The 16,499-nt window shown below is 64.5% G+C and overlaps 8 protein-coding genes across 8 annotated transcripts; 4 read left to right on the top strand and 4 right to left on the bottom strand.

The window, feature by feature from the left end:
- The first annotated feature begins 8 nt into the window (after positions 1 to 8).
- Positions 9 to 1,623, top strand: AMSG_04817 (uncharacterized protein). Its single transcript, XM_013903034.1, has one exon. It carries the CDS (start codon positions 59 to 61, stop codon positions 1,607 to 1,609), a length of 1,551 nt encoding a protein of 516 aa, XP_013758488.1. The 5' UTR covers positions 9 to 58; the 3' UTR covers positions 1,610 to 1,623.
- A 40-nt stretch (positions 1,624 to 1,663) lies between these two features.
- Positions 1,664 to 3,268, bottom strand: AMSG_04816 (uncharacterized protein; the record flags this gene model as incomplete). The annotated part of the gene is made up of 1 exon (XM_013903033.1): positions 1,664 to 3,268. Exon 1 carries the CDS (start codon positions 3,251 to 3,253, stop codon positions 1,664 to 1,666), a length of 1,590 nt encoding a protein of 529 aa, XP_013758487.1. The 5' UTR covers positions 3,254 to 3,268.
- A 253-nt stretch (positions 3,269 to 3,521) lies between these two features.
- AMSG_04815 (ankyrin) lies at positions 3,522 to 4,363 on the bottom strand. Its single transcript, XM_013903032.1, has 2 exons — positions 4,199 to 4,363; positions 3,522 to 4,112 (listed from the first exon to the last, which is right to left on the bottom strand). The coding sequence occupies exons 1-2, from the start codon at positions 4,248 to 4,250 to the stop codon at positions 3,631 to 3,633; spliced, it is 534 nt and encodes a 177-aa protein (XP_013758486.1). The 5' UTR covers positions 4,251 to 4,363; the 3' UTR covers positions 3,522 to 3,630.
- Positions 4,364 to 4,435: 72 nt separating this feature from the next.
- Positions 4,436 to 6,335, bottom strand: AMSG_04814 (uncharacterized protein; the record flags this gene model as incomplete). Its single annotated transcript, XM_013903031.1, has 2 exons — positions 4,436 to 6,143; positions 6,305 to 6,335. The coding sequence occupies 2 exons, from the start codon at positions 6,333 to 6,335 to the stop codon at positions 4,774 to 4,776; spliced, it is 1,401 nt and encodes a 466-aa protein (XP_013758485.1). The 3' UTR covers positions 4,436 to 4,773.
- Positions 6,336 to 6,442: 107 nt separating this feature from the next.
- Positions 6,443 to 7,213, top strand: AMSG_04813 (phosphatidate cytidylyltransferase). Its single transcript, XM_013903030.1, has one exon. The coding sequence runs from the start codon at positions 6,459 to 6,461 to the stop codon at positions 7,194 to 7,196; it is 738 nt and encodes a 245-aa protein (XP_013758484.1). The 5' UTR covers positions 6,443 to 6,458; the 3' UTR covers positions 7,197 to 7,213.
- A 182-nt stretch (positions 7,214 to 7,395) lies between these two features.
- AMSG_04812 (peroxisomal biogenesis factor 6) lies at positions 7,396 to 10,494 on the top strand (the record flags this gene model as incomplete). Its single annotated transcript, XM_013903029.1, has 1 exon — positions 7,396 to 10,494. The coding sequence occupies one exon, from the start codon at positions 7,396 to 7,398 to the stop codon at positions 10,339 to 10,341; it is 2,946 nt and encodes a 981-aa protein (XP_013758483.1). The 3' UTR covers positions 10,342 to 10,494.
- A 147-nt stretch (positions 10,495 to 10,641) lies between these two features.
- On the top strand, positions 10,642 to 13,416 carry AMSG_04811 (uncharacterized protein). The gene has a single exon (XM_013903028.1). It carries the CDS (start codon positions 10,855 to 10,857, stop codon positions 13,378 to 13,380), a length of 2,526 nt encoding a protein of 841 aa, XP_013758482.1. The 5' UTR covers positions 10,642 to 10,854; the 3' UTR covers positions 13,381 to 13,416.
- AMSG_04810 (uncharacterized protein) lies at positions 13,412 to 16,170 on the bottom strand (the record flags this gene model as incomplete). Its single annotated transcript, XM_013903027.1, has 2 exons — positions 13,412 to 16,072; positions 16,105 to 16,170. The coding sequence occupies 2 exons, from the start codon at positions 16,168 to 16,170 to the stop codon at positions 13,412 to 13,414; spliced, it is 2,727 nt and encodes a 908-aa protein (XP_013758481.1).
- Between the last annotated feature and the right edge of the window lie 329 nt (positions 16,171 to 16,499).

The raw sequence follows: 16,499 nt of genomic DNA, 5'->3' as shown, positions 1-16,499 counted from the left end.
ACTTGGCTCGACCCACCCCGATACTTTCACCCCTACCCGTGGCCTTCTTTCTCGCGATATGGCCAAGAACGGGTCTCATTCTCGGTCGTCGCGGCTACGGTCGTCACGCGACGTGTCGACCGACCACGCCGCCATGCGCCTCGGCGCTCCGTCCTCGTCGCTGCGGTCGGAATCGGCGGCGCATCGAGTGGCTCTGCTCTCGGGATACTCTCCGCCGACGTCGGCAAGGAGCACAGGCCGGGCAAGGAAGATCTCGTCGTCATCGACACGGCATCACCATGCTGGCTCGCCGTCCAAGCATCACGCTGGCTCGCCGTCCAAGCACAGCCACCATGTTGGATCGCCCGGAAAGGCCTCTCGCTCCTCGTCGTCGTCAAAGAAGCTCGCCTGGTTCTGCCTCTTCTGTGATGGCGAGTTTGTCTCGTCGCCGAGCTATGTCAAAATTCGGACTGGTTGTGGTTCGGGCTCGGGCTTGGGCTCGGGCTCGGACTCGCTGTCTCAGGACGAGTCGTCGGGGTGGCGGGTTGTCTCCTCGCGGCGATCGTCGTCGTCGAGCCGCGCACCGCTTGTCGAGCCGCCGAGAGCAGTGACTGAGAGCGAGGCGTCAGGACTGCCGCCCGGCGACACGCTGTGTGCGCTCAACTCGGCAGGGATCAACTCGTCGCGGCACACGCCGGCAGCCAGCGCGGCACATCCGCTGGTGCGGCAGCTCCGGATCCAGGTCCGCATGAAGGCGTCAGGCAAGGGCAGCCGCAAGCGGCGGAAGCGCGCCTTGATTCCGCCGCCGTTTAGCTCTGGTGTCATCGCGTCCAACTCGCTGCAGCTCCGGCCAGACGGCTCTTTCACCGCGGTCAAGGTCGGCGAAGGCGAAGACGCCTCGCGACGGACTCGGACAACCATGATCGCGTACTACGGGTACTTTAGGGTCGACACCTCGAGCGAGCGCATCGCGCTCTACACGCCTTTCTCGCACTTTTACCGCGAGGGCTCGGCCGCCATGCCGGTCCGGTCCATGGTCCATCACTACACTCGAGTCCACGACAAGCTCGTTCTCGAGGCTGCATATACCGAGGGCTCGGGCGGGATTCTCCTGGCGCGAGTCGTTAACTACCTTGCTTCGCTTGGCGACTACGCCGGCTCATTCTTTATCCTTCCCCCGGTCCGGCCCACCGACAACGAGGCCGGCACCGCACTCATCGCCGCGCTCTCGCGCGCCGCTGACACCGCAGCCGGCATCTCGGACTGGGACGCAGCGCCGTCCGAGCTGGAGACCTCGACGTCACGCCGTGACTCGGATTCGGACGACGAGTACGAGTACGAATACAACGAGTACGAGTACGACGACAACGACGACGACGATGAGTACGAGTACGACGGATATGCCTCCGGCGGCTCGTCCGGCCGCTACGTCAACGACTACGCCGTTTTTGAAGTCCGCAACGGCGCCAGCGGGCCGAGCAGGCGGCGGCGCCAGCGGCGGCGGCGGCGCGGCTCGCTATCGTCCTCTGATGGCGTCGGCTCGGGCTCGAGCTCTGGCTCGGCTGCGTCCGAGTACAAGATTGAGTACGTCGAGTACACGGCGGTAGAGACGACCGAGAGCACATCATAACATACTCTCCGCGGGTTGCGTGTGTTACTGCAGGGGGCGGCCTCAGCGACGCCTCTACCGCTTCTTGTTGCGGTTGTGGTTGTTGCGACTGCCGCGCGACGACGACGACCGCTGGTTTGGGCCGTAGCCGGGGATGCGGGTCGCGTTGTGGTTGGCGTTGGGATCGTCGCGGCCGAGATCTTCATCGCCAGACGATGAGTCCTCGAGATCGTCGTCGTTGTTGAGCGGGTGCTCGGCCCACTCGTCACGCTTGTGGATGCGGACCTTTGTCTTGAGCCACGGCCTGCTCGGCTTTCCGCGCTTGGCCTTGGGCAGCTCGGCCTTACCGCGCTCGTAGATGGAGGTCATGCGGTCGGCAAGGACCGAGCCCTGGATAGGGAGACGGCGGAGCGAGCTCGGAATCTCGCTGGGGAGCAGGAACTCGGGCTCAATGGTGATGGAACCCTTGCCGAGCTTGGTGATCGGAGCGGCCGGCGCGGCGGCGGCGGCGGCGGCACGGGCGCTGGCCTTGGCCCGACGGATCTCGATCTCTGCGAGAACTTCCTTATTCAGCCTCTTGAGCAGGTAGAGCTCGTTCCTCTTGCGGCGCTCCAGCTTCCTGCGGCGGGCTTCCTCGTTCTTCACCTTGCTGATAGTAATGTTCCGCCGCTGACGCGCGGTCCGCGGCTTGCGGTTAGCCTGCATCTCGCGCATCTTCCGCGCAATGGCAATCTCGGCCTTGGCCTCCTCGTCGAGGCTCTCCGAGTCGGACGCGCCGTCGTCGTCCGAGTCCATCATCATGTCCAGAGGGAGGAGCGAGGACACGACGTCGGTCACCGCCCTGACGGATTTGGCAGGCAGCTCAGAGTCGAGCTTGGCCTTGGCCTTGTTCCGCTTGATCTGTCCGGCGGCAGCGTCAACGAGGTGTTTGGTGTGCTCGGAGGTGACCGGGTTGTACGACTGGCCCGGCGCCGCCACCCGGACGTTGGCCACCATCTTGTGCCCACTCAGCAGCTTGCGCCGCTTGACAGGCATGATGGTGTCGGCCACGTAGTCGTCGACGTTCTCCTCGGCGAGAATCTTCTCCCGGCCGACCGGCTCGGCCCACGCGTCGACAATTTCGACCTGCTGCGAACTGGCGTCCTCGTTCAGGTCGACGATCACAGCCCGCCGCTTCTGCCGCTCGAGCTTCTTGGCATTGGCAAGCTCAGCCAGCGACCGCGGCTTCTCGCCTTTCCGGAGGAGGTCCATCGCGCGCTGGCGGCGAGCCTCAGCGTTCTTCGCTGCACGCCGCTGGGCAATTGCCTCTGAATCGCGGAGCCGCGCCTTGGCAGCAGCTGCGGCCTTCTTCCTCTGGTTCTCGCTCACCCGCCCGGTGTAGAGCGACGAGGCGCCAATGGCCACCGCCTTGGAGCTAAGCTTGGCATCGATGTGGAGGACCTTGGCACGAGCAGCAGCCTTCCGTTCGGCACGGGTCATCAGCTTTGCCGTCGGCTTCGTATCAGTAAAGAACAGATCATCATCATCCTGAGCCTCGATGGGTCCACCCTGGGCCGCCATCTCCGAGGCAGCATGGACCGCCTCAATCACGTCCGAGACATCGGCATGCTTGCCCGAGTTGGCCCTCTTCCGCTTGTTCTTCCTCCCAGTCTTCTTCTTGGCCATCTCGTTCCCTCCCGCCTCCTGCACACCCACACGCGCACCAGTGATGTGAGTGACTGGCTCTTCTTGACCATCATGCCCATGGCTGGCCAGAGACCAAGCCTGTGCCCGTCTCTCACACAAGATGGATGGGGGAGGATCCATCCCGGGGACGGGGACAGTGCTGACTGCAGGGGGGAGGGAGGGGGTTGCGTACTGTGAGAGTTGGGTGTTGGGTGCGGGGACGGGAGGGGGAAGGGAGGGCGGTTGAGTCGGGCGGTGGGAGATGGGATAGGAGTGAGTGATGACGGTGTTATCGGGGGAAGGGGGACGAGGGGGGCGGAGGGTAGCTGCTGTGCCACCAGAGGACAGCAGTGTCCGTCGTGATGGGAGGGAGGGGGTCAACGACGACGACGGCCTCGCGATTTGGCGGCGGCGGCCTCTTCGGCTGCGACAACCTTGTCGTGGGTCATAGCGCCGGCTTCTACCAGACGGTCGATGACAGCTTGGACATCATTGGCAACGGCCATGTCCAGGGCGGTTTCGTTGGACGGGGTGGTGGCGTTGACGGCAGCACCGGCGTTGAGCAGAGAGTCGATGATGCGCGGATGATTGTTGGCAACAGCCAGATGCAGCGGTGTCCATCCATACTCATCCGGAATGTCAGCATTGACCCCATCGACCGCAAGCAATGTCTCTGCCACCTCTGTGTTGCCCAGCACAGCTGTCCAGTGCAGCGCCGACTTGCCCTCGCCATCGATGGCGTTGACATCGGCACCAAGAGCCAGCTGCTCGACCACCGGCGCAGTCTCGGGAAACTTGGCCTTTTGCAGCAGATGTGCCGATGCCGGCCGATCAGCCCAGCTCGCCGGATCAAACGGATCTGTCAAGTGGTTGCAACATGTGAGTGATGAGTATGGGAGGGAGGGAAAGGGCGGGGGGGGGGGGGGGGGGGGGGGGCTGGCGTACCAGCCTTCTTGCGCCGCTTCTTCTTGGGCTTCTTGTCCCGCCCCCTGTTCATACTTTCGATGTATGTGGGTGGATGGGAGGTGTATGTGTGTGTGTGTGTAAGTGTGTGTGTGTGTGTGTGTGTGCGTGTGTGAGGGAAGGGGGTATGGGTGCGGGTGTGGGTGGGGTGGTGGTGGCGGTGGTGAGCTTGGCGCGGTGGCTCCTGCTCGGGCTTTGGCTACTCAAACATCGACACTCTGGCCCCCAAGGCCTTTATGGGTTTGCAGAACTACTATCTCGAGCGCCTGCACATGGCCTTTGTTCTCAACGCGCCCTAGATCTTCAAGGCTTTCTGGACAATTGCCTCATCGCCCATGGATCATCGCACAAAATCCAAGATTGTCTTCTGCGCCGGCGCCAACGCCACACCGTCCTCGCCGAGCACTACCCACCCGAAGCCCTCCCGCCCGAAGCCCTCCCGTCCGAAGCCCAACCGCCCGGAAGACTGTGGTGAGCGTTCGCCTGCGCATCTGCGGTGCCATCCGCGCCGACGTCATGTCAGCACTCGCCGTCACGCATACAGTCGTCGCCAGGTATCAGACCTCGTCCGAGTAGTACTCGTACTCATCATCCCCAAGAAGGGCACCAAGCCCGTGGCCAGGCATGTGTCGGCGCACAAGTTCGCGAAGTGCTTGGCACCTTGGCGAGTCGGGCGGAAGCCTTGCGTGGGCGAGATAGCTCTGCATGCCGTCCATGTCAGCAGTGTTGAGCAGGCCGAGGACGTGCGAGGTGCGGTAGTACGCCGCCGAGTCAAAGAACCGCGCGTCAGCGTCGGCAGCAACGGCTAAAGCTTCGCACGCCGCACCGAGACCTTCACCGAGCGCACGACAAAGGATCGAGAGCTCGAGAAACCGCGACGAACTGTACTGGATGCGGTCGGCGTGGCCCGACGCCGCGTACAGCGCGAAATGATCCGCAGCATCAACGTACGCACCATGCGCGAGCATTGCTGCAGCTAGAAAGTAATACATCCGCCCCGGTTCGCCCAGAACCTCGGTGTGTGCGTTCGCCATTGCTAGCGTGGCTTGACCAAGCTCGAGCGCATCCTCTGCCTGTCCGGCGTCGGTCGCCACCCGCGCCGCGCACTGCAACAACTCAAACGCACGCTGGACCGCCGTTCGCGGCGGCGATGCACCGGGCGCTGTCACCGCGGCGGCCCACAGCTCACCGCCGCGCCGCAGGTGGGCCACTCTAGCCATCGGCGTCGTCGCCACATACCCGGCCAGGACAGCGGCGGCAATAGCAAGCGCGCTCGTCGGCTCGTCAGCAGAGGCGCGCAGTCCAAGTGCTTGACACGCCTGCGGCACGCCTGTCGTCTCGATTGGCAGCCTGTCGAGCAGGCTGCAGTCGTCAGCTACTGCCCACGGCGGAATAGCGTCTGTATCAAGCGTGGGGACCAGCGCGGCCGCTTCCATCGCCGCCGCTTCGGCCGCCGCCGCCGCCTCGTCAAAGTACTCACCCCACCATAGCACGAGCGCGGCGTCGATCATCCATCGCAGCCTCTCTACATTCGACACAGCAGCTTCGGCAGCGGTGCGGGCGTCGAGCGCAAGACCCCAGGCTCGCCAGGCGGCCACCATCAGCGGTGACTCGCGCTTGGCGCGCTTGAGCGTGAAAAGCCGAGCCGGCGAGAGGTTGGCCACCTCGACTCTCCACATCCGCGCATAGAGACCAATGTCGAGGACCTCGATCTCCGACTGGGGCGGATTCTCGCCAAAACAGCGCCGATGGACGGCGCGCCAGAGGAGATCGTCGGCGAGGAGGCGGCGGAAGAGCGACGAGACGTGCGAGAGGACGACGACACCGTACGGCGACAAGAACTCGCAGACCAGAAATAACAGTTCCACAGGCAAGTCAACCAACGTAAGAGCATGGTCAACACCATCACCGTCACCACCACTGCCTTCTGCTCCTCTCCCTCTCCCTCTCCCGCTCCCAGTCCGTCCACGTCGACTCACTCGTCCGCCCATGGCGACAAGCGTGTCGAGTCGAGCCGCATCGATGGGGAATGATCATGCTCACTGTGGCACCAACCCCGCACATACACATATAACATACATAACATACCCATTCCGATGTGCATCCCGATGATGGGCATCCCGATGGTGGGGTACGAGCGAAGGTCGGCGCAGCATCGGCGGAGGGCGAGCGACAGCAGTCGACAGGCAGGCAGTGGCACTCACCCACGAATCGCCACCTGACTTGCAAGGACGACGAGGCCATGGAGGCAGGAAAGCAGGTGTGGCTGGCTTTTGGAGTGAGCACGTGCATTGCACTCGGTCTGTTGGAAGGGATCAAGGTGCTGGCGAGGAAAAGGGTGGTGGATACGGCGCTGGCGAGGAAGCTGACACACATCCTGGTCGGACTGGTCTTCATCCCCTGCTGGGCTCTGTTCCCCTACGACGACGAGCCGGACATGTCGGCAAGAGTCGCTGCTCTCATTCCGGCTGGTATCGTGGCCAAGTTTGCTGCCATGGGCCTGGGCATCATCGATGATCCGCCCACTCTCGCCATGCTCTCGCGATCAGGCGCCAAGGAAGAGCTGCTGTACGGACCGACACAGTACGGCATCATCTTTGTGGTCACCACCTGGGGCGCCTTCCGCTCGCCTGGTTCGGTCTGCCAGCTTGTCCTCCTCTGCGTCGGCGACGGCTTGGCTGACGTCGTCGGCAGAAGACTCGGATCGCGCAAGCTCCCGCACTCGCCCGACAAGTCGTGGGCCGGATCGGCAGCGTTTGTGGTCGGATCATACCTGGCAGGCATTGTGTACTTGTACGGGTGCTCATCAGCCGGTCTCGGCTGGTATCCGCTGCAGAAAGTCCACGACTGGGTCTTTGGCTGGAACTGGTTTGTCGTCTGCCTCTTGGCCGGCGTCGTTGAAAGCCTCCCTCTCCCCGCCGTCGACAACGTCACCGTCTTTGCCACCGCCTACATACTCTGTTCAGCCTGGGGACTGTAAACGCCACCAACTACCGCAAAGACATTGTGCCTATGCAGCCCATCTGGCCCGTTCCAACTTGACCCGCCCAAGATCGCTACCCTCCCCACGCTCCCAGCCCCGGCGGTCAACCCAGTCGAGCGCGCCACGTCAGAAGCCACTCCACCCAACAGTCAAGACCTTTCACTCTACCCACACCCTCAGCCAGGCACACTCACACATGGACAGAGACGCCATCATCGGCATAGCAGGCCGTGGCGTGGCGGCATGGGAGGCTAAGGTCGGCTGGGAGAGCCCCTCGGTCAGCCACGTCCTGGTCGCCTCGGACGACACAAAGGTCGTGGTTCGCCTCCGCACGAGTGACAATGGGGACGATGGCAGCGCTGGACTGCTCCCGATGGTGGCGATGGAAGCTGGAATGGCGACACGGCTTGGTGGTCATGGTGCACTGGTCACCATGTCTCCGATAGTGCCGCGGGCACTTGACAAGGTCGTTGTGGCGGTTCCCGGCGGCGACGGCGAGCAAGTCGGTGGAGATCTTGCGGATGCCCTGCATGCCATCCGCAATGGCAAAGGTGTGGTGGGCGTAGGCCTTGCCCCGGTCTTGCCACACGCTGCGGTGGTCAAGCATGCAGAGCCTTATGCGTATGGCGTGATCGGACCCGAGACCGAGATTGTGGTCGTGGCCGGCAACTCGAGCGGGAGAGTCGAGTCCGCGGAGAGTGTTGATAGAGCTGCCGATGCTCCTCATTCACCGCCGCTGCTGATGTTGGGTGGCCAGGCGCCAGCTGCACGCGGCGCGATGCTTGCTACTGCCACCATCATGGACGGCGCGATGCGACCGCGTATCACGAATAACCGCGACGAGGCGGACACCGCGCTCCACGCGGTCGTCTCTTTCGACTTGCTCCGCAAGCTCCGCTTGCCGGGCGGAAGCGTGGTGCGGATCCGATCGAGCTCCAAGGGCGCAGCATCCCGACTGGCTCGGGTGTTTGGTGGTGCTGGTGTGAGTGCCGACGCGGTTGCGCTCGCGCCGCTACTTGCGTTCAATGCGGGCCTGGCTCGTGGCCGTGCTGTGCTCGGCACTGTGGCCGAGGCTTTGCCTGAGTACGCGAGCGAAGCCGTTATTGCGCGTGTTATCTCGCCGGACTCGTCAGGCAGTGCCGACTATAGTGCTGCGCTCCACGCGCACTTTACCGTTCCGCGGACGGTGGCGGTCGGCGACGTGTTTGCCCTGCCTCTTGCGCCTCACGCCGACGCTGCGGCGTGGTTTCGGGTCACTTCGCTCGATGGAGTGACGGCCAAGAGTCGTAGCGTCTCGGCGCTGCGTCGGATCAGCGTCGGCGTGACGGTCCTAGTCCAAGAGGGTTCGGTGCGGGCGCGGGTGCCTCACAGCTGGCCGCGTTGGCTGGCACGCCTGCCACCACCGGCGTCTGCTGTCATTGCCCGCGCTCGCTCCGAGTTGTGCGGGAGAGTTGCTGTCGCGGTGGGAGCGCCGACAGCGACGCTCCTGACCGGCCCAGATGCTGCCGCCAAGGCCGCTGCTGTGGCAGCGGCGTGCGAGGCCGAATCGCTGCATGTTGTCAGCGTCGACGGTTTTGACGTCCTCGGGGCAAGCGACGCCAAGACCGAAGCCAATCTGCGGATAGCGCTTACAGGTGCGGTCGAACTGGGAGAGACAGGCTGTGTCTGGTTGAGCAACGTGCAAGCGCTGGCAGGCGCTACAGTTGTTGACGGGACCGAGGCTGTGTCGGAGACTGGCATGCTCAACGCAAGCAGCGAAGCGTCTGGGGCGAGCGAGCCGTCGCTGGGTGCTGCTGGCTCTGAGAGCACGGGCGATCCCGCAGCGGCAGCGTCTGTCGACCGGGTCAGCCTCGCGGTCGCCGAGCTCCTCGACGCTGTGGTGGCAAGCGGCGCAGCAGTGGTCGGCAGCGCGACAGCGTATTCGGCGCTTCCGGCGCGGCTGCGGTCGATCTTTGTGCACACCATTCGGTTCGAGCCGCCGTCGAAAGCTGAGCGAATCGCGCTTGTGCAAGGTGCACTAGCAGCGAGCGACGCGCCCGACGTGCTTGTTGGCGACCGGAGCCTGGCTACCGCACTGGCCGCGCAGAGCGCTGGTGCCTACTCGGATGCGCTGCTCGGGGTGGTGGAGATGGCCAAGGCGGGAGCGCTGGAGCGGATGCTAGCTACAACCGAGGTCGGCGAGAGCCCGCCGCCGGTCTGCATCGACCGGGCGAGCCTTGTGGCTGCGATGGAGGCGCATGTGGCCGCGGCTGGGGCTGCACTCGGCGTGCCAAAGGTGCCCAATGTCAAGTGGGACGATGTCGGTGGGCTGGAGGAGGCCAAGGCGCAGATCCTGGACACCATCTGGCTCCCGCTGCAGCACCCGGAGCTGTTTGGCGACGGAATGCGGCAGCGGTCGGGTCTGCTCCTGTACGGCCCGCCTGGCGTGGGCAAGACGCTGCTTGCCAAGGCTGTGGCGACCGAGTGCGCGCTCAACTTTCTTTCGGTCAAGGGTCCCGAGCTGATCAACATGTACATCGGCGAGTCTGAGAAGAACGTGCGGGAGCTGTTTGCGCGGGCGCGGGCGGCGTCACCGTGTGTCATTTTCTTTGACGAGCTCGACGCGCTGGCGCCCAACCGCGGCCAGGGTGCCGACTCGGGCGGGGTCATGGACCGCATCGTCTCGCAGCTGCTGGCCGAGCTCGACTCGCTCCACTCAACCCGGTCTATCTTTGTCATCGGCGCCACCAACCGCCCGGACCTCATCGACTCTGGCCTCATGCGGCCGGGGCGATTCGACAAGCTGGTGTACCTCGGCCTCTCGCGCGATCCAGCAGCCAAGCACAAGGTTCTCTCCGCGCTCACCCGCAAGTTCACCTTTGGCGACGACGTCGATCTGAACGCGCTCGTTGCCCTCATTCCAGACACCTTTACCGGCGCCGACCTCTACGCGCTGACCTCGGACGCGCTACTGGCGGCGATGAAGGACGTAATCGCTGCCGCCGAGGCCAACTCCAGCGGCGCTGATCTCGCAGACGCCAGCGGCGTCGTCGTCTGCCAAGCGCACCTGACCTCGGCCCTTGCGGCGCTCACCCCCTCGCTCACCGCCGCCGACGTTGCCAAGTACGAGGCGCTCCGCGACAAGTACGAGGCAAGGGTGTGACACCACGCCAGACAAGCTTGGCGAGAGCAATACACATCCTCCCTGCTTGGTAGGTGTGGCGTGTGTGGCTGTGGGTGCTGTGGCCGTGCGCAGGATGTGCGGGAGTTGCGGTCCGTTGAATTCCGCCGAAAATAAACAAAAAACATTCACGTGGCCATGACGATTCCAATCATTGCAAAAACAAGTCTGAGCAGAGACAGCCACCTTCCCCCCTTCCCCCCGACTCGAGACCAGGCCGGCTCGGCACTTGGTGACGGCCAAGGCGTGAGGGCAGTGGGGAGGAGAAAGTGACATACCCAACTCCTCATTGACAAAGAAGCACATCCTTCTTTGCAACAGAATGGTGTGGACTACGACTGCAGTCGTGTGGCTCATGGCCGGAGTGTGTCTGGTGGCGGTGGCCTCTGCTACTACCTACGAGGGAGAGTTTGAAGGAGACGGCGGTGTTCTGGTGGGCAAGGACGAGTTGCAGGCTGCGGGGGAAGGCAGACGAGCGAGCAGAATGAGCTTAACATGGCGAATGATGACGGCGTCCATGTGTGTGTCAAGAACTTGTACTATCCGGATGGAAGTGCTTACTTTCCTGTGAGCAAGCTCGAGGCGCCCGGAAACGAGCCGTACACTCTCATCGGCGTGTTCGACGATCCCGACGTGTACGACTTTAGGGTCAATCTCTGCGAGTCTGTCGAGTGCGGAGACAAGGGCTCGCACTTTTCAGGCTGCCAGAACTATACCGACAGCAGAACCCACTACCGCGGCCTGGGCGATGTGGACACCATCACCTGGTCCACTGTCGTTCCGGATCAGGGGACCGGCTTTACCGTCTCGTTTTCAGACGGAACGCCGTGCAGCAGCGAGGACGCGGCTGGCAACGCCATTCTCCGCTCCATGCGTATCTTTGCCATTTGCTCGCCGGGTGACACCACGCCGCGGCTTGAGTTCATTGGCGAGACCGGATACTGTGAGTACGACTTTAATCTGTTTGCTGCCGAGGGCCCGTGTCCGATTGCGGTGGGCGAGCCGACGACGCCGCAGCCGTGCCACAGCGACTCGCCGCTGGTGGTCACCTCGGGTGCACCGGGCGCAGCCGACGACTTTTACTACCCGGTGTGGGAGCTGGAGCAGAGCCTGGCGTCGCCGCTCACGGTCCAAACCGACATTCTCGGCGTCCATTTCGACTTTGAGATCAACATGTGCGGGACTGTCTCGTGTCCCGAGTCTGGGCTGGCGGCGCCTGCCGGATGCGCACACCCAGGTAACGGCCCAATGTTTGCGCTCGGTGCGCTCGAGACTGTGGCAGTTGAGCCGTACCCTGTCGCCTCGACGATGGTGGCCGGCGAGACGGTCGACGTGATGGACGGGTTCAAGCTCACGTACACTGGTGGCGAGGCGTGCGACGCGGGCAACCCGGGAACCAAGAGCCAGCTGGAGGTGTATGCGGTGTGCGACTCGCTGATGCGCGACGTGGACCCGCCGCGGGTGGTGTTTGGCGACCAGAGCAGCGCGTGCAAGTTTGAGTTTCTCGTCTACTCGCACCTGGCGTGCCCGCTGCCTGTCGACGGTGGGAGCGGCGCGGTGCCGATGTACGACAGCTGCCCCGAAATCATCTCGACCGGCAAGGGCCACCACTACGACCTGGTCCCGCTTCGCGCCGAGGTCGAGCAGCCGTACGTGGTGACCGACACGCGATTTTCGATGGAGCGGCAGTACCGGTTCAACCTCTGCGGCGCTGCACAGTGCTCGTACCAGGACTGCGGCGATGACAAGTGCTACAAGGTCGAGTCGTCGCTGGTGCCCGAGTCGAGGGCCTCATCGTGCGTGATGTGGCAGGCGGCGACGGGTGAGGTCCACGGCATCATCTCTGGTCGGATGGACATGTCGTACGGTGCTGCGGCCAAGCCGGACCTCTCGGGCTTTACGCTCGAGTACATTGGTGGTGACCCGTGCGAGTCGGATGAAGAGCGCAACGTGCCGGCCATGGAGCGCGGGCGGCGGACAATCATTCACGGCGTGTGCGACCCGAATGCTCACTCGACAGTGGTCGAGTTTGTGTCGGAGAGCTACGCGCCGTGCGTGACGGTCATCAAGGTGACGTCGGCCAAGGCGTGCCCCATCGCGGACCGTCCGCGGGTGGCGACGACGTGCGCACAGCGGGTGCTCTTTTCCAACACTGTTGGCAAGGCGTACAACTTCCACAACATGGACAAGGACTCGGCCATCACGGTCGACGTCACGTTCGACGGTGTGGACCACGAGTATACGTTCTCGTTCTGCGACAGTCTGGCATGCCCTGGTGCCCAGCGGTTCGGTGACGGGCAGCCAACGTTCTGCCACTCGTACACGAGCGCGTCGAACCCGTCGACACCACAGGTCGAAGTCCTTGGCACAATCGACTCGACGACCTTCCTCACCCACGCCGACGACTCTGGCTACACGGTGGTGTACTCGGCACCGGAGCCGGCAAGCGGCGCGGTGACCTCGGCTAGCGGCGCCGTTGTCCACGTCCACTGCGACGCGACGGCTGACCGCCCGGTTGCAACGCTCGTCGGTGTCTCAGCCTCGGGCATTCTCGAGCTCATGGTTCGGGCCAACGAGGAGTACGGCGGGTGCGCTTCGGATTTTGCCGGCTCGTCGGGCGGCTCTTCGTCAAGCTCGCCGTACACTGCCGGGAGCAAGCACTCGTCGACCTCGTCGTTCACAACCGTCTTTGTTATCATTGTCGTCATCGCCATGGTCGGCTGCCTTGGCGTCGTCGCGCTCAAGATGTACGTCTCGGCTCACCCCGAGTCGTCGCTGCCAGACCCGACGGCGCCGTGCGCCAAGCTGCCGTGCGCCAATGAGGAGTCGAACATTATCGGCGGCATGATGGCGCCGGTCTCGCGGATGGGTGGTGGCGAAGTCATCAACATCAACAACGACGCCGAGTTTGTCGCATCGGACCGCTCGTCCGGGTCGGCAGTCTCTGAGGAGGGAGCTCCCGACAGCGTCGACGATGCTGCTGGTTCCCGCTCTGCCTCGGGCGACGACAACGCGGTGTAGTCTGTTTTTTAACCCGTAAACAAGGAGTCGATCACAGCCACACAGTGTCTTGCGGGGCGGCCGAGGAGCTTGCGGCATCGCCAGCAGCAGCGTCAGACGACGTCGGCGGGCCACCGACGCCTGCGGCGGCGAGCTCGCGCTCGTGGCGAAGCTTGCGCGCGGCAGAGCGCCAGTCGGTGGCCTTGATATCGTCCGGGTTGCGACCAGACTGGGCGTCGCCGGAGAACGAAAAGAAGCCGAGTGGCGGGAGGTCGACCGGCTCGTCCGAGGCCACGCCCGACGCAACGTCTTGCAGCTCGGTCTCGTCCGGGTCGAGGCCAAGCGCAAGCGAGGGCATAGCATGGGCGAGGAACGGGAGAATAAGCAGGCGCAGCGGCGATGGTTGCTTGAAGGCGTCCTTGAGCTTGCGCCGGCGGCCGCCGTGGCGGGCAGCGGCGGGGCCGATAGGCTTGTACGGAGCAAAGAGGCTGTCGACAGCCGCGACCTCTTCGGCGTTGTCGTCGTCTCCCCAGGCGATGGAACGGTTTGCGCGTGACTTGGTGGCGAGCGATGTGTCGTAGGTGATGCCGCGGCGGGGCTCGGCGCCAGTTTGCGAGTCGAGCTCGTCGCCGGCAGGGTGAGAGTCAACAGGAGCAGCTTCGGTACCGGACTCGCCGGGCTTGCCGCACACACAGCCGTCCAACTTGGCGCGTAGCATATGGATGCGGTCAAGCCGGACGGCGGCGAGCTGGTCGGCGCGCTTGTACGCCTTGGCGAGGGCTGTGGCGAGAGAAGCATTGTCACCAGTGGTGTCGGCATCGGTGACCTTGTTCGAGGCGCGGGCGAGTTTGGCGACCAATGCGTCCTCGCGCTCCTGGATCCCATCGTCGTAGAGGGCGAGGCTGTCGGCGGTCCGAGTGCGGAGCCAGATGAGCTCGCGCACAAGGTGGGCGTGGGCCTCTTCGTGGTCGCGGACGCTATCCTCGGCCTCGGCAAGCTCGTTGCGGAGGCTACGAAGCTCTGCCTCGAGTTTGGCAATGACCTTGCGCGCATCGCGTTCGGCCTCGACGATCGGCATCGATGGGAGCGGAAGGCCAGCCTCGGTGGCAGCAATCTCGCGGGTCTTTCGGTAGGCATCGTCGAGGGCTGCGATGATGGCCGTCTGCTTGGCGAGTTGTGACCGGAGGAGCGCAGTCTTGCGGGCCTCGCGCTCAGATGCCTGTTCGGCAAAGAGCTTGTGAGCAACGTCTTGCGCGGCGTCAGGTCTCGGCGGGGGCGTCGTCGAGGCCGGCGAGCGACCGGCCGCAGACTCGCCCGACAGCTGGGCCGAGACGGCGGCAAGGTTTCGGAGCTGGTCGGCCTGCGCCTCGAGGAGCTCGATGCGCTTGCCGCGGGCTTCGTGGGCGTGCTTGAACTCGAGGAGAGCGAGCGACTCGGCTTCGCGGCCCGAGGTGTGGAAGTCTGCGATGGCTAGATCAAGAACCGACGAGGGGAGGGCGAGGAGCGCGTCCCAGCGCGGCTGGTGGAGGGAAGCCTCGAGCTCTTGCAGGTACATGAGCTGGCCCTGGAGCTCGATGAGGCTGGCGTCGGAGGCCAGGAGTGAGTCTGCACGAGCAGCAGCCTCCGCGGCGCGGGCGTCGTTGGCAGCCGCGAGCTGAGACTCCAGCTCGTTGATGCGGGTGCGGGCGAGGCGGGCTTCGGTCTCCCAGTGCTCTGCACGGCGCTCGAGGTCTGCGACCTCGGCAACTGGCTGAACGACGCTCTCCTCGTTGTCCATGCCTGCAACCTCTACGCCGAGCTCGTAGAGCTGTTGCTTGAGGCTGCGGATGGTGGCCTGGCACTCGAGGTGGTCGGCGGGCGAGCCGGCGAGTGGGTTGTTCCCGGACGAGCCGTCCATAGCGTCGTTGCCGGCAGCAGAAGATGCGCTCGCGGCGTGAATCTTGGCGTGGGTGTAGAGAACAAGATTGGAGCCACGAAGCTGCTCGACGAGGTGAGACATCTTGTCGTTCTCGTCGGTGAGGAGCTCGGCGCGGTACTGGAGGCGGACGTAGGCGTCCTTGAGCTGCGAGTAGGCGGCGTCGATGGAGCGCGGCGAGGGAGGGGCGGCATCGGGCGCAAGTAGGGCGTCGACGCCCGGACCAAAGTTCTGGCTCTCCTCCCACTCGATGTACTCCTTGAGGCGGGTGGTGACTGCCGAGAGCGAGGCTTCGGCTGCGAGGGTGGCGTTCTCGCCGGCCTCAATGTCGACAGCCTTGGCCTCGTTGAGCAGCTCGCGGTCGCGGGCATGGCGCTCGACAACAACTTCGAGCTTGGTCTCGAGCTCAGAGACGTGGGCGCGAGCCTCAGAGACGTCGACGCGCGAGGTTGCCAGCTCGTCCTGAAGAGCGGCGTTGGCCTCGAGCGCGTCCTTGAGCTTGGCGCCGAGCTGGCGCTTGATGGCCTTAATGTGGACTTGCAGCGCACCAACGTGCTCGTCAGCGCGGGCGGCCTCTGACTCTGCAGCGCGAGCGGCCGCCTGGGTCGAGGCCTCGGCCTGCGGGCCGCGGGCAGCGAGCTCGGCCCGCGCCTTTGTCAGGGCGGCCTTGTACGCCTTGTTCTGCTTGGCCAGCGCCAGCGCCTTTGTCTTGTATTGATCGCGAGCCACCAGAGCGAGCTGGGTCTTCTCATCGGCAGCCTCACGAGCAGCCTTGAGCTCCTGGGCGTGGAGCCAGAGCTCCCTCACGTCCGGGATGGACGAGTCGTTACGGGCGTCTCCTGGCTGACCTTGGCCGGCATGGTCAGCGTGCAGGCCATCTGAATCAGCAGATGCATTTGCGTCGACCAGCTCTGCCGTCCTTGCCCTCCGGGCGCGAAACTCGTCAGCGTATGCATGGAAGAGCGAGGAGACGGACGAGGGCGCGAGGTCTGTCTTGCGGCGGCCATGCCATGAGTCTGTGGGCGGTGTAGTCCGTGGAGGGGGAGGAGGGAGCGGGATGAGGGTGGACCTGTTGAGGTGGGATGCTGAGGGGGTGGACATGGGGGCGGGTGGGGGGGGTGGGGGGGGGGGTGGGGGGGGGGGGGGGGGAGGTGGGGTGGGGGTGGGGGTGGGGGGGTGGGGGGGTGGGAGGGTGGGAGGGTAGGGTGGGGTGGTGGCGGTCCGG

The sequence above is a fragment of the Thecamonas trahens genome (genome assembly GCF_000142905.1).
Source record: "Thecamonas trahens ATCC 50062 unplaced genomic scaffold supercont1.19, whole genome shotgun sequence".
Lineage (NCBI taxonomy): Eukaryota > Apusomonadida > Apusomonadidae > Thecamonas > Thecamonas trahens.
This window is presented reverse-complemented; position numbering and strand designations above follow the sequence as displayed.

Excerpts from the sequence above, each read along its gene's own strand:
- AMSG_04817 (XM_013903034.1), top strand. The coding sequence starts at position 59 with ATGGCCAAGAACGGGTCTCATTCTCGGTCGTCGCGGCTACGGTCGTCA.
- AMSG_04815 (XM_013903032.1), bottom strand. The coding sequence starts at position 4,250 with ATGAACAGGGGGCGGGACAAGAAGCCCAAGAAGAAGCGGCGCAAGAAG. Across the intron at positions 4,113-4,198 it reads GAAGCGGCGCAAGAAGGCTG|ATCCGTTTGATCCGGCGAGC; the intron begins GTACGCCAGCCC and ends ACCACTTGACAG.
- AMSG_04813 (XM_013903030.1), top strand. The coding sequence starts at position 6,459 with ATGGAGGCAGGAAAGCAGGTGTGGCTGGCTTTTGGAGTGAGCACGTGC.
- AMSG_04811 (XM_013903028.1), top strand. The coding sequence starts at position 10,855 with ATGGCGAATGATGACGGCGTCCATGTGTGTGTCAAGAACTTGTACTAT.